The following is a 14,364-nucleotide window of genomic DNA, read 5'->3' as shown; positions in this document are numbered from 1 at the left end:
TTCGTGCTCAGGTTGGATTGTGCGGCATCAATGTCCCACGTAGAACCATTTAATGTAACAATAAATAATATAATGTTCCATTAACATAATTGCTAAGTAAACAAGTTTGGGGTTAGCTTCGATTTTCTTGATCCTACGTCTTTTTATTTGGGTTCCAAAGGCACGTTCATGCGACGTGCATTAGTTTGATGTTTGCATTTTAAGTACATTGTTATCGAAAACGAGATCATAAACAAGTTGGCAAGGCTGTGCATATTTCTTTAATTATTAGTAAAATCACTTATTATTTTGCTAAAGGCGTTGACAAATTGAACACAGCACTCTTGATCTAGACCGTTGCAATGTTGTTATTAACTAAATCATTATTGGATTGAAGTCGAGAAATGCAAAATGATCACAGAAACAATCATAGAATAGCATAAAAGACGGTTTTAACAGTATAAGTCACCCATATGTAAAAGCACTAATTGCAACCAATTGTTCCAGTTTCATAGTAGTAACCCAAAAAACATGAAAAGTGAAGTACAAATGCATGGTGAGACACAGCTAATCCAAGCTACTAAAACAAGGGACAGAGCAAACAAGTAGAAAATACTAATGAGCAATACCAATAAATAAAAGCAAACACAAATCCGACCAACAAAAACTAATGACCCCAAATGAAGATTGTCCTAATGAAAATAGAATTTTCATCAAAACTTATCTGCCCTGTCCCTTTTCTGTTCATGTGCTTTCAAATGTTTTTGTTATGGTTGATTGGTCCTCACTTGGCCATCATGACTTTGACAAACTCCTCGTAGTTGATCTGCCCATCACCATCAACATCAGCCTCACGAATCATCTCGTCGACTTCCTCATCGGTCAGCTTCTCACCGAGATTGGTCATTACGTGGCGGAGCTCTGCTGCAGAGATGAAACCATTCTGATCCTTGTCAAACACACGGAAAGCCTCCTTCAGCTCTTCCTCTGAATCAGTGTCTTTCATCTTGCGCGCCATGAGATTGAGGAATTCTGGGAAATCAATGGTACCATTCCCATCAGCATCAACCTCATTTATCATGTCCTGCAGCTCAGCCTCAGTTGGGTTCTGCCCAAGCGACCGCATCACAGTCCCAAGTTCCTTGGTGGTAATACAACCTGTATCATTTGGAAACAAAAGAAAAAAGGTTAAACACAAACAAGAAATTCAGCCTCACAAGGAAATGCATGATCCAATTTAAGAATCAATCAAGTGCATGTTTGGAAACTCATCACAAAGCAAAATATTATGTCAATTTAGTTAGCTTCAGGTTGGAAAAACACATCAACAACATGCAACCAAACACGTTATAAGACGAACACTTAGATCTAAAATTTTGGTTTTCTGCTCAAATCATATTCCCAAGTTTCGTTCAAGAGCTTCAAACACATCAACACTAATGACAGGAATGTGCACATGGGGAGTGGTATCCATAATATTCCAGGTTAATTTGATCTTTTGCCTACAATTTCATAAATCTATAAATGTATCATGACGATACAAGACTCACAAATCCAGTACTATGGGGGTAAAAAATCCTTTACATTCATTATAAACCACGCACAGCTCAACAATAATCAATCATAAATCCCACTTTCTTATTCGGATAAGAGATTCACATACCATGCAATTCTTATTTCATTCTCAGATATATCTTCAAAATTAACAAAAATGCAGTCAATAAACGTAAAGGGGGCCAATCCTACATGAGTAATTATATAAACATACATTCTCATATTTCCAATCCATTTTCTTCCTATCTCTTTCTTTCCCGTCACATCATTATCACTATTCCTACCTAAATCCACCTCAAATTGGGGGGGGGGGGGGGGTGGAAGTTTATATTTTTCCATCCTATTAAGTTATTTACAAATCCAAACATGTAGCACCACATGTCACATCCACAAACAATTCCGAATTTCTGATCGAGAAATCAAACACCCACAAATCAAATCCGGATTCACAGTTGAAAACATTCACCCCAACCAACCCCACAATCCTAGAACAGGAAAAATTATCACATCACATGCAACATTAGCGAAGGGCAAAACGGGAAAAAGGTTGGATATTTCAGCGAGAATGCAAATCCAATTCATTCATACACACACCCACAAACATCAAGGAGCAAAAAATGAAAGGAGAAGACACCCAATGAGGAAAAGATTAAAAATTTCAACAAAATAATCAAAAGGGTAAGAAAGAAAAACGAGATTGGAATGAGATCTAATGATAAGAGGGCCAGAGAGAGAAAAGGGATCCGAGAAAAGAGACCATCGCCGTCCTTGTCGAAGAGGCTAAAGGCTTCCTTGAACTCAGAGATCTGTTCGTCGGTGAGCTGATCGGCCATTGGAAATTAATTGATCGATGGATCTCTCTCTCTCTGCAATGTGATGTGATGTGGAAAAACAAAGGAGGAGGACTATGTTATTTATATGCTCTTACAAACACCAACGAGGACTTCTCTTTTCTTTTTATGGTTTACTTAATTCCTTAATTCAAACATAACCTAGTTGTCATAACGCCAAATTAATGTATTATTCTCTAACAATAGAAACAACAACACTAGTACGGTCTACACAAAATTACAATGGTACTTAACTCTCTAATAATATGTGCTTTTGATTCTTTGTTTGATGTTTTTGAAAGGACATAAAATAAAAACTAAATAATAGTTTATACACTTTTATATGGTTAGTTAATCATAAATTATTATTTAAGATAATTTGTTAATTTTTATAATAATTATTTTTTTAAATAATATCTATTGAAATATTTTATTGGTGAATTGCGTAAATTTTTTATGTTAATAATGCATAAAAAATAAAATCTAAAATGAAACAATAGGTCAACATGGTAATACACTTTAATTTTTTGAGGAATTAATATATTTTAATTTTAATAAAAGATAAATTATATAAAAAAGTAAATAGAATGTTTTCCTCTATTCTTCTATTTATGTGACCTAAATACTTTGTTCAAAAAGTGACTCCTGAATACCCGTGATTTAATGGGAGGAAAAAAGGATAGTGTATTTATAGTGATAATTTTATTCATTGATCTAACATGACCTGATTGATTCTTTATTGAAGTAGATTTAGGACAGATGTTGTGAAGATGGAAAAAAAAGTATGAAAAATATTAATATGTAATTTTTTAAAAGTGTTTAATATGTTTTTAAAAAGAAATTGAAATAAAACCTGGTTCAATTATTTAAAACATAACATTCAATCATAAACGGTTACATAGCTGAAAAATGGTTGACTTTTGTTGTAATTATTTAAAAAATTATATTTAGGGTAATTTATAAGTTGATAATATAAAAAAGTTACACTAATAATGTATTATAATTAAATTCTTTTAAAAACCAATACTTTTATTATTTTGAATGGGTACACAATAACAAAGTTTTATAAAATAAATTCACAAATATTCTCAATAATTTTATAGGGATGGCAAATAAAACGAATGGTTGTATTGTTTTATATTATTATAATGTAGAAAATCAATGTATTAAACACATTGAATTCTTCACTTTATATTACAGGGTATATGAAGAATTTTATCATTAAAAGATGCATTAAAATAAACATTTTTTTTTATAAAAGTAAAACGTTTATATAAACAATATTATTGTTATTATCATCGTAAATGTTTTACTCCAGGTATTGACTTTAGAACTTTTGTAACAATATGAGATTTGTGCTCGCTCTCAATTATTTTCTAGTATAGTGTCATCTCTTTAAGCGTGCAACAAATACAGGGTAACTTTTATGTTATAGTAATCCCTAATAAGCACTTTGATACTTATCATAGTGCTACAGTAACTTCTATGTTGAAAAAAGTGGCCGTATATTAAATATTAGAAACAACTTTTAATGCATTTGTTATAGGATGTGCGTAATCTGTGCTATAGGGGTGCCTATCTTTGCAACTGATGTTTCATGAGACTTATTTCTATAATTGATGAACTACAGATGCGACAAGTATGCAGGGCATTATCTGACATTTTATTTTATAGTAGGATTCTTCGGTTCATGTAAGAGTTGATTTACATTTCCTGTTTTTCGTTTCCTATATTAGGATTAAAAATAGGTGCATGGTGAGATGAAGTAGTTGTTGGCATTTAGGTAGCACAATTGGACCTTCAGCATCAGCAGAATTAGAAGCAGCAGCAAAGTATTATTGTCTTTGCTGGAAGGTGAGAATAGTTGTCTCTTCTGCATTATTGAAATTGTTTCTTTATTAGGACTATTTTCCCTCTAATTTATCTCATTGATGTTTTTTAGTCTTGTTAAGCATGAGAAGAAAATGTAGGAGATGATTGGGAGAAAATTGAAAAGGCATAGTGTAGCACTTAACACTGTCAATTTTGGTGAAGAAATGCAGCACAAGAATTTGATGCCATATGATTCAGCTCAAGCAACACTTATAATCAGTGACAGCAAATCACTACAACTAGATTTAGCTGAGGCTTTGCTGAATTAGATTTCTGATTGTCTATTATTTCCACATCCTTATAATGCTTTGCTAGCATCACGTGATGTACAATGGTAATGTAATTGTTAAATGTACATAAAAATGAAATAAGAAAACTAATCAATTCTTATGCATGAGGGCCTCTCTTTTCTTAGTTCCTTGACAACAGCAGCAAGCAAGTGCTTGGGGATTGACTCCAAGATTACAAAGTGCAATAAGAACAGAAAGTGTGTGATGGTCTATCAAGTATATTGGTCCTCCAATTGTTTGACAGCAACCTCAACCTTATCTTATCCAATCATGCATGATTTTTCTGGTGCATTGACCCCAACCACTTAATTGGAAGCACCCTTTTACATGGAATTCAAACTTGGTATAGAGTATAGACCTTTTTTCCCATGTAGTAGCTTCTCATATATTGGCTCCCCCTATTCAACAATTGCATCAAATGATATGCTGTTTTTTTTTTGTGTGTGTGTTCATCATCCGATTAATCAAGGAAAAGAAATTGTGACTAATTCGGTATTCAGCCGAAAAATATTGATGTACTGGTTTAAAATCATACAGATGTTTCAAGCATAAGTGGAAATTGGAATGACCTCTCTTACTAGTATATTTATCTCTCATGCCAGGTAGCTAGTTATTATATAAGCTAACAATCAAGTTGCAAACACTTGGAGCAATGGCTGATTTGGCTCGTAATTTTAAGTCACAAGAACCTTGATCAAATTCAAATTCTTAAATTGAAGTTAATAACGAAGCAGTTGTACGTCTTTACATTGTAACACAACACCAGATTTAAAATATTTAATAGTAAAATTAAAAAAATCAAATATATACATTAATTGAACAAATTAAACAGTTTTAAAATAATAAAAAAATGTGTACGTACCAAACTGTTTTAGTACTATGTACAATAAACATACACATTAATTGCACAAGTAAACTGTCCACGTTTTATATTTTTTCAATTTCAGGAAGACCAATAATTGGAACACAAAAGTTTAAGAACATAAATCCAAAAAGAGCATATATGATATGACCATGCTCTAGAAATAGTAAACGATATTGCCTTCTAGCTACCCTTCACTTGTATGGTTATTGAAAAGAAAAACAGTATTAACATACTATATCTACAGCTAATTTTTTTTATGCTGTTTTGTCGAATTCACTATGTCTTCTTCATTTTTCTTCCGTTTCTTGTTAATCACCACAGCCTCCAAGTATCCATTAATAGTTGGAGACCATGGATCTAGATGGAAGGCCAGCTCTTGTTCCATTTCCCTATAATTTCATGCAAAAAATTGTGAAGGAACATGAGTAAGGATAAAATAAAAATGATATAGCAATGTTGTACGGAACATGAGTGAGGAATATGAGTAATGGATACAAATACAATAAAAATAGAAAGTATATTGCCGCATTTGTGTGTGATTTCAGTGTTCAAACATTATATTTTATTTTTATTACTTTTATCAATTGATGTTCTATCAATTTTCATAGACAAAACCTTTTTTATAAGCTATCACACACACAAGTAAAAACATTCAAATTCACCTCAGTGGTGCATCTGCATCCTGTGCAATCCCTTCGTCTTTATTGAGAGAGGGGTCAGTCTTTTCCATTGAGTCACTGGTGAAACAGAAACAAAACAAAAGAAAAAACAAGAGTATGGATAAATTAAAAAAAAAAAGAGGAACAAATGAAACACAAAAATGATTAAAAAAATGGCAGCAAAATTTACAATGCATGAAAAAAAGAACAGAAGTGTAAATAATGGAGATAGAAAATGCAGTTTTTTTAATTTTTTCTTAACCAAGGTGGTGCATCCTTGTCCTATGCGATGATCTCTATCTTTGTCTTTGTTGAGAGAGTCATCAATCTTTTCCATTGAAGCACTGGTGAAACAGAAAAAGGAAAGAGTGAGGATAAAATAATAATAAGAAAGAAGAAATGCAAAAACAAAAATTAAGGATGATGGAAAGAAACAGCAGCAAATTGATTACAGTGTGAAGTGGAAAACTCAGTAATGGAAAATTGTGAGGAAAACGGTGAAGTGAAGGAACAGAACCCTTACACTGATTTGGCGCATGCTTCTCAGAAATTGAAAGTTCGTTGAGACTGAGAGAGTGAAGAGAGGGAAAATGTATATACCCGATGTGGATATTTGGCCTTTTATTGGTCTCTTCATTGCAATGTTCTCATTTCATAAGTATTTTTTTGTTATATTATTATTACTATATTTATAATAAGTAAATATTTTGAAAATTTAAATAATTTATTACTCTAATTTTTTAAATCGATTCAATTTCATCATATAATTTAAATTGGATTAACCATGTTAAAAATCCACACTTTGTAACTATTTAAAACAACTTATTAATGATTTTAAATAGTCATAAAATACATATTTAAACCGTAAAATTAACTCTAGATGACATGATCACACATATTAATTTAGACAATAAAATCAAATAGAATAGATTTTAAAAATTAGAAGATCAAATTAAATAAAAAAAATGTTGAGTAATCAACACTTCCTCAAACAAAATTACATATCTCACAAATAATAGTGAGAACATAACAAATAATACTCCGTAGGAAAAATAATAATGAACATAAGAATTTAGTGTGATTAGACTGTTATTGCCTACGTCCACAAAATCGTTAAAAGTATTTCACTATCACAAAAATTAATTATAAGACACCCTAAATTGTGTAACAATCTACAACTGAGTATCTCACTCAATAGTTACAAGACACTCTTACACAAATATACTCTTCTCTCAAGTGACTTTATTTCACTATCTCTCTTCTTCTCACACAGACTCTCATTTTCAACTAATTTTTTTTATAATAAAAATTACCACTATCTATAATAAATAAGTTTTTTTTAAATTGAAATAAAAATAAGTTTTAATACATCTATTCAAATATGTTTCATTTACTAAAATATAATATTTTATTTTGCATTAAAATCACGAAAATCTTAATGGTAAAAAATTTAATTTCCACTGTAAATATACTTTATCTTTTAACTTGGAATTTAAAAAAAAAATAGGGGAACAATAAAATAATTTACCAATAGAAAATGTTTGGCCAGGGTGCAATTTTGGTGGGTTATATCCAAACCCGAAAAGTCCACAACCCGACCCATGAATTTTCTTCTTTCCAACAGCGCCAAAGTTGAAAGAGTTTGAAGAGAAAGAAAGAAAGAGAGAGAGAGAGAAATGGAGAAACTAGCAAATTCATTTTCAGTGTTAGAACTCGACGCCGACGATAGCCATGTTCCCACCACTGCCGGTACCCTTTTCTCTCTTCTCTCTTCCATTCAATTTCCACCTTTCCATGCGTAGTTGATGAACTTTGGGTTAGGGTTTCACACCTGTTCATTTTTGTTGCTGAGGAATTTATAATTTTTTTCTTCATTTTTTTTATTGAATTTTGCGTTGAAGTGTGTTTAATATCTTGCAAGTTGGTCGTTCAGTGCACTGCTCCAATGCTAGAGTGTATCACAGAGTGACAAAACATCAAATTTTTAAATATAAACGAAAATAACGATGGTTCAATTCTAACTTATAGTGTATTCACCTTGTTGAATATGAGTGCTGCTGCTGCAACAACACGGAAACACACTGCAAATTTTAAGCATAAAAAATAAAAAGACATCCTTTATCTATTTTTCTATCCCTCCCATTCTTTCTTTCTTTCTACTATTATGGTTATTTTTGTCTGCTGTAATCTAATCTTCGTGCAGCCACTGAATTACTACTTCTATTTTTTTTTTTTGTTCAAATTTTCTTCTTTTGTGTTTTGATTCTTGTGTTTGAGAAACTCAAAAAATAAGCTTGTACCCGAATTAACAAAATATAAGCTTATGAATGACCTCATGCTGATATCTTCTGTAGTCAACTTGTTGTTCTCCATATTTATTTGTACTAACTAGTTACATAAATTTCCTGGATGGATGTTTGCTACGGGGAACATTATGTTGATTACTATGAAGTGAACTAGTAGCTAAAAGATTCTTTCATGGTGCAGATATTAGTGACAAGAGGGTTAATGCCGACGTTGACATTGTACCAGTAAAAAGCGAGAAACAAAATCAAGAAAATCCAGTGACTCCTTCGTGTGAATACAAGTTACCTCTTGTGTGGATTGACTTGGAAATGACTGGTAAGCTTGTAGAATGTTTTGTTTGGAGTGTGTTTTGCTTGTTTCTATTTAGATAAATATTTTTCATTATGTTTTTCTGTGTTTGGCTTGTATTGTTCTCAAACCTCTAAATCTTTCAGCAACAAAGCTCTTACATTTTTTGATATTGTATAAATACTTGTGTTAACATGGCTCTACATCTAAGGTAGAATTATAGTAACTCAAGTGAGCCTTCTTCCTAGCAATTTGGATAAACTTTATGCATGCACCCTCCTGATTTTGCTTATAAAATTTCACTGCTAGTTATCATTTCTCCATTTTGTAAATTTTATCCGGTAGAATGCATTTCTAATCCTGACTCTTTAATTGCACAACTTCTGTGTTATGCAATTTTCTCCTTGTTGACATAATTAGAATCTTACATTTGATTATCTATTGTTTTGTTGTATTTACTATGTTGTGGTGCTCACCAAGTAGGCTATATATTCTTTAGTCGCAAACTGTGTTACTGTCTGTTCTTGGATAACATTTGAATTGTTTAGCGCCTGATGATGATGAATGTTGAACCTTCCGTGTGTGCGCAGGCTTAAATATTGAAGTGGACAGAATATTGGAGATTGCTTGTATAATTACAGATGGAAATTTAACCAAAACAGTGGAGGTATTTAATTCAATGTTACAATTTCCATGCTCATTTTTTGTTTTCGTTACATTGTCGTTTCCATGCTTCACTATATTTTAAATGGGATTCTACATTCTCCCGTCTCTAGCTAATAACATTCCTCTTTCTTACTTTTCTTTTTCCCCTCTCTGTTTTTATATGGGAAAAAACTTGCTTATTCCATAGACTAGAACCCACCTTACTCGACATTTTGATGCTTGTAAGAGGGAAATTATTTAGAGTTTTTTCCTATCTGCATATCATACTAAGCACATGTTTGGTATAACTCTTTTCAACGGAAATAATTCATTTTCTCTATCCAAATCCTCTTCCAAGGAGTTGGTGAAAAATGAAAGATGATTTCTTCAAAATAAGTTAAACCAAATGTGTATTAATAGAGTTTAGAGCATTAAATAATGGTTAGCTTCCCTTTGCTTTTATTGTTTTTGGATGTGCACCTTTGCTCTCCTTTGTTTTCTTTTGTTTAGTGTAAACATCAACATTCATTGGGTGCCTTGTTGACTTTTCATTTTTATTTTGCTATGTAATGTGTTTTTAATACAAATTTGAATTAAGTACGAATTTGATCAAATTTTAACTTATGATCATATCCCCCAACCTTTTTACTGAAAAAAGGAGGGAAAATATTATTAGATCTATTTTATGTAAACAGAATTCCTTGACACTATCTCCCCCCCAAAAAAATATTTTTCGTTTTTCTTTCTCTTACTCTTTCTTGACAAAGGATGAATTGTTGATCACATTTGGTCAAATCTTGTGTATCTATTACAAGTAAGAGAAATGCTAGGAATACACTCTTTCTCATAGGTTGAATTTGATTCAAAATCACAAAATTTGATGGGTCCTTCACCTTATTTAATGAATCTCTCCCCTAGTTTTGCAGTTTTCAATAAATTGTAATCTATATGAGAGTGTGTATCTAGCACTCTGGTTAAAAGTAAATTGGTAATCTAGTATGTACGATCACGTAAGAGTGTGTATGAAAGAAAGTATCTGCTATTTTTAGGGTCCTGATTTGGTCATCCATCAAACCAAGGAGTGCCTTGACAGGATGGGAGAATGGTGTCAAAGTCATCATGCAGCTAGTGGTAAGTGGTAAATGTTGTATTTTGATACTTTAATTTTTATTGAGAAAAAAATATTTTATTGGAGAGATGGCCATGGGGAGTGTAAGATATCCTTCAAAATAGATCAACTAATTTAATACATTATAGAATATGAGGAAATTTGAGACTATATTATTCATGAGTTGCTGATTGGTTGTTTTTCCTTAACATTATTTAGTTCACTTTTATTTCCTGTTGAATTGGATTTTAAATGGCATTGACTAACAATTTTTCAATGAATTTAGGGTTGACAAAAAAGGTGCTAAAAAGTACAATAAGTGAAGGAGAAGCTGAAGAGCAGGTTTGTAGTAAATATACCATGTGGCAAGCTCTCTTTTCATAGGAGCTTACTTTCTATCAACTATCATGTTAAATGGGTACTGTATTTTCTATATATTCAATGAACTTGAAAAAAATGTTATCCTTTTTATAGACATATCAAATAGTTAAACTTGTCTATTAGGGATTTCAGAATCTTAGTGTACGGAAGGAAATTGAATTCCTCATTATCCATCACAAATTTCATAAAAAGTATGTGTGGCGCATTGTATGTCAGGAAAGTTTTTGGCAGCTGAGAAAAAAAATTTCCCGACCAGAAAACATATTCTCTTTTCTCTAAAGATTCATGTTACTGGCATGAACAGTTGAAATAAATGCATTTTAAATTTTACTTAAAGAGTGATCTGGTCATTGTGTAACTTGTATGATATATTTAAGTAGTTATAAGGCTATACAGTTATCAGCAGATCACTGCTGTTGCCCTTCTTCTAGGCTGGTGTTTAATGTAGCACAAATAGTTTCTTATGTTGTGGTATCCATGTAGTGACGTGTTTAGTCTTTTAGAACCACACCCCAAACTAGTTATTGTAGTTGGAGAACCTAAGGCCTTATGAATTCCATACTTCCAATGCAGGACTCAAGTCCCATACCTTGCAATTGGATCCTAACACACCAAAAACCAATAAGTTGGTAGTAGACAAAACCAGTTGGCATTTGGCATCCTAGTCCTGCATCAAGCCAATGATATCAGTTCTAGTCATATGGGAGTAGTGCTTGGTGACACCCATGTCATATTTGTTTGTTGTGTTGGAAGTGTCCTTAAACTGATATCCTTTTTCCTGTATATTGCCACTTGATCTGTGATGAATTGAACTATTGAAGTACTACTTTTGGTCTTTACTGGAATGCAATGACCGTGTCTCTTTCCCTTTCTTTGTTTTATTCATTTATTCTCTTTTATAATGAAAATCTGTAATGTCTTGCAAAATTGCAGGTTATTGAATTTGTTAAGAGATATGTTAATGTTGGTTCGCACACACCTCACTTGGCAGGAAATTCAATATATGTTGATTTTCAATTTCTGAAGGTATTGGTTCTGCCATAGTAACTTGTAGAAAGTGGCTTTGCTGAAACATCATTAATTTCCAAATTCTAATTATCATAATGTTGTTTGTCTTTATGGAGCCAGATGTATTCCTTAAGTCTTGGATTCTTTTGTTAATTTCTGCTGAAAATTATTGGTCACACATCGCATAATCAATTTTTTTTTTTAAATAACATCAGATTTCAATACAACAATATTGGGTATCGTTTATATTTCATGCTTGCCAAGTGATGGTAATTATGTTGGTCAACACATCTTAGCAATTATGAAGTTGGACATCTGGTAAAAGATCAGGTTGAGACTTGAGACACTGATGAAAATCTATGTCATCTGAATATAGAATCTCTATTTTTTTAGACCATTTCCCCTTCCATTCTGCATATCCTGATCAAGCCTTGTTGATAGCATATACTGTTTTTTTTTTTTGGTACCGCTATATTTCCTATTGTTCCTCTTTGAAATGTTCTGGTATCTGTCTTAACTAGGTCAATTTTTGCAGAAATACATGCCAAAATTGGCAAGTCTCTTCTCTCATGTACTTGTTGATGTTAGTAGTGTTAAAGCTCTCTGCATTCGCTGGTATCCCAAAGGTGAGAAATTATACAATTAGTATATAATTAAATTTTCTTTGGTGTTAGTGCGTTAAATCATACTGAAGTTTAATATTTGTTATGAACTATCAATCGCTTCTTGATCCTTAAGGCCTTAATCTCTGCCCCATAACCATCTTCACCCCCATAAAAAGAAGGAATTGTTTCATGCTTGAGATTGTTGGTCAGTTCCAGTGCCTATCACTGCATTTTTTTACTGGATCTGTTATGTAAAGATGATTCTTCTAGTTTTTTTGGTACTATTCATGCAATATAGGTTAGCTCCATTTGGTTGAACTGGTAAGTAATATGATAAAACATCTCATTTCTATCAGAAAGTTTTCAATTTCCAGTGGTTATGATTTATGAATTAATATGGCCTTTTTAAAACTAAAATATGAAGAATTCCTTCTGTCAGCTGTCCTTTTGTGTCAAAATTCTGATTGACTTCCTAGTTTTGTTTCCCTACATTTTCTGCAAGCCATATTAGTAGGGCAACTTTAACACGTGGATCAGAGGTTTTAACATGACTACCCCCGTCTTTTGTATTTCTGACCTTCCCTCAACATCCCAAGGGCAAAATACATTTGAGAAGGTGAAAATTGGAAAGTTACCAAAAAAGTGATGTTTTAAAACTTACACAAGATAATGGACATGCTACCCGTCTCCTCAAAAACAATTCAACTTATGAACAAATATACATTCTATGCTGCTGTTATTTAGAGGTAAAATCCTTTGGTTTTTAGGTGCCTATGACTTTAGATATCTAATAGGTAAAGATGCTTAGAAACTTGGCAAGGTAACTAAAGGAGATGCTTGTTGATATATTTTTTGTTAGTTCTTTTGATGTTTTTTAACTTTGAAGCTTGGAATCTCACCAGCTACCCTTTTGCTTTTGGGTTTGACTTGATCATAATTAATGACTATACTTACAAATATTCTTTGCCCCCAATTGTAATAATACACGGTAACCATTTACACAATTGGAAGAGACAAGAAACAATGCATATAAGTACTTATGGGATTTTGGTCCTTGTTTACACCTGATTTTTTAAAATTATAATCATTATGTTATTTCCTGTTTTCCAAGGGAGCTGTTGACTAATTATTAATTAATCAATCTGAGAAAGAACTTCAGATGTGCCTGCTTGTAAACTATAAAGGCTTATCATTTGTGCAGATCAGAAGAGAGCACCTTCAAAATTAAACAGACACAGAGCTTTGGATGACATTAGAGAAAGCATTGAAGAACTTAGATACTACAAGGCAAATATTTTTAAGCCCAAGTCCAGAAAGTCATAGGGATGCAGAGAAATCAGCGTGCGAATGTTGATGGGCAGGTTTTCAGGTCAAGTGTAAAATCTCATTGTTATGGAGGGTTTGCGCTGGGTAAATGGCTCGTGATTTTGTATAAAGTGTAGTTACTGCAAAATCATATTTAAATTTGTACTGAAAACCATCATGTGCAAGTTAAATTGAGCTTCAACTCCATTGTCCATTAAAGAAAGAAAAAGTAAAGGTAATTGTTGATTACAATGCCCAAAGAAATGTTACCTACTAATGTTGTGTTTGATTTTATGTTGAACAATTAATTCTTACTTCAAAATTAATTTTTGATGAATTTTCACATGTTTGATTTTACATTAAAGAAGATTTAAAGTTGATTCTGGGTTCATAATTTTAAGTTGAAATAATTTTGAGTAATTTTTGTGTTAATATCAAAAAATTTATATTGAATTTTATTTTTAACTTGATTTTATAATAAAACATCTAAATATAAATTACATCACTTCAAAATTAATTTATCAATATCCATCCAAACATACACTTTACCAAGAAGCAAGGAGCATTTGCAATCGTACATTATTAATTCCCATGCCAGATATGTAAATAACATGGGTAAAAGACGTTTGGACAAAGAGTAGTAGATGCACGAATAACAATCACACCAA

The 14,364-nt window shown here is 32.1% G+C and overlaps 2 protein-coding genes and 1 long non-coding RNA gene across 4 annotated transcripts; 1 reads left to right on the top strand and 2 right to left on the bottom strand.

Annotated features, from left to right (window-relative positions):
* Positions 1-414: 414 nt before the first annotated feature.
* LOC114384642 (calmodulin) lies at positions 415-2,511 on the bottom strand. The gene is made up of 2 exons (XM_028344351.1): positions 2,291-2,511; positions 415-1,137 (listed from the first exon to the last, which is right to left on the bottom strand). Exons 1-2 carry the CDS (start codon positions 2,364-2,366, stop codon positions 764-766), a joined length of 450 nt encoding a protein of 149 aa, XP_028200152.1. The 5' UTR covers positions 2,367-2,511; the 3' UTR covers positions 415-763.
* Positions 2,512-5,430: 2,919 nt separating this feature from the next.
* Positions 5,431-6,658, bottom strand: LOC114384643. Its single transcript, XR_003660746.1, has 3 exons — positions 6,573-6,658; positions 6,053-6,393; positions 5,431-5,779 (listed from the first exon to the last, which is right to left on the bottom strand). It is a non-coding gene; the product is annotated as an uncharacterized LOC114384643 (long non-coding RNA).
* Positions 6,659-7,663: 1,005 nt separating this feature from the next.
* LOC114384640 (oligoribonuclease-like) lies at positions 7,664-14,041 on the top strand. Of its 2 annotated transcripts, XM_028344349.1 has the most exons (8): positions 7,664-7,798; positions 8,537-8,671; positions 9,235-9,311; positions 10,339-10,420; positions 10,684-10,739; positions 11,712-11,804; positions 12,322-12,412; positions 13,593-14,041. In XM_028344349.1, the coding sequence occupies exons 1-8, from the start codon at positions 7,726-7,728 to the stop codon at positions 13,712-13,714; spliced, it is 729 nt and encodes a 242-aa protein (XP_028200150.1). In that variant the 5' UTR covers positions 7,664-7,725; the 3' UTR covers positions 13,715-14,041. The 2 variants fall into 2 exon arrangements, with proteins under 2 accessions (XP_028200150.1, XP_028200151.1); XM_028344350.1 differs by lacking the exon at positions 11,712-11,804 and having other exon boundaries at positions 13,593-14,037.
* The last annotated feature ends 323 nt before the right edge of the window (positions 14,042-14,364 follow it).

Source organism: Glycine soja, chromosome 14 (assembly GCF_004193775.1).
Source record: "Glycine soja cultivar W05 chromosome 14, ASM419377v2, whole genome shotgun sequence".
NCBI lineage: Eukaryota > Viridiplantae > Streptophyta > Magnoliopsida > Fabales > Fabaceae > Glycine > Glycine soja.
Note: the sequence above shows the minus strand (reverse complement) of the source record. Positions and strands in the feature narration are given on the sequence as shown.

Coding starts and splice junctions, on each gene's coding strand:
- LOC114384642 (XM_028344351.1), bottom strand. CDS start 2,366: ATGGCCGATCAGCTCACCGACGAACAGATCTCTGAGTTCAAGGAAGCC. Junction 1,138..2,290: donor CTTCGACAAGGACGGCGATG/GTCTCTTTTCTC, acceptor CAAATGATACAG/GTTGTATTACCACCAAGGAA.
- LOC114384640 (XM_028344349.1), top strand. CDS start 7,726: ATGGAGAAACTAGCAAATTCATTTTCAGTGTTAGAACTCGACGCCGAC. Junction 7,799..8,536: donor CCATGTTCCCACCACTGCCG/GTACCCTTTTCT, acceptor TTCATGGTGCAG/ATATTAGTGACAAGAGGGTT. Junction 8,672..9,234: donor GATTGACTTGGAAATGACTG/GTAAGCTTGTAG, acceptor GTGTGTGCGCAG/GCTTAAATATTGAAGTGGAC.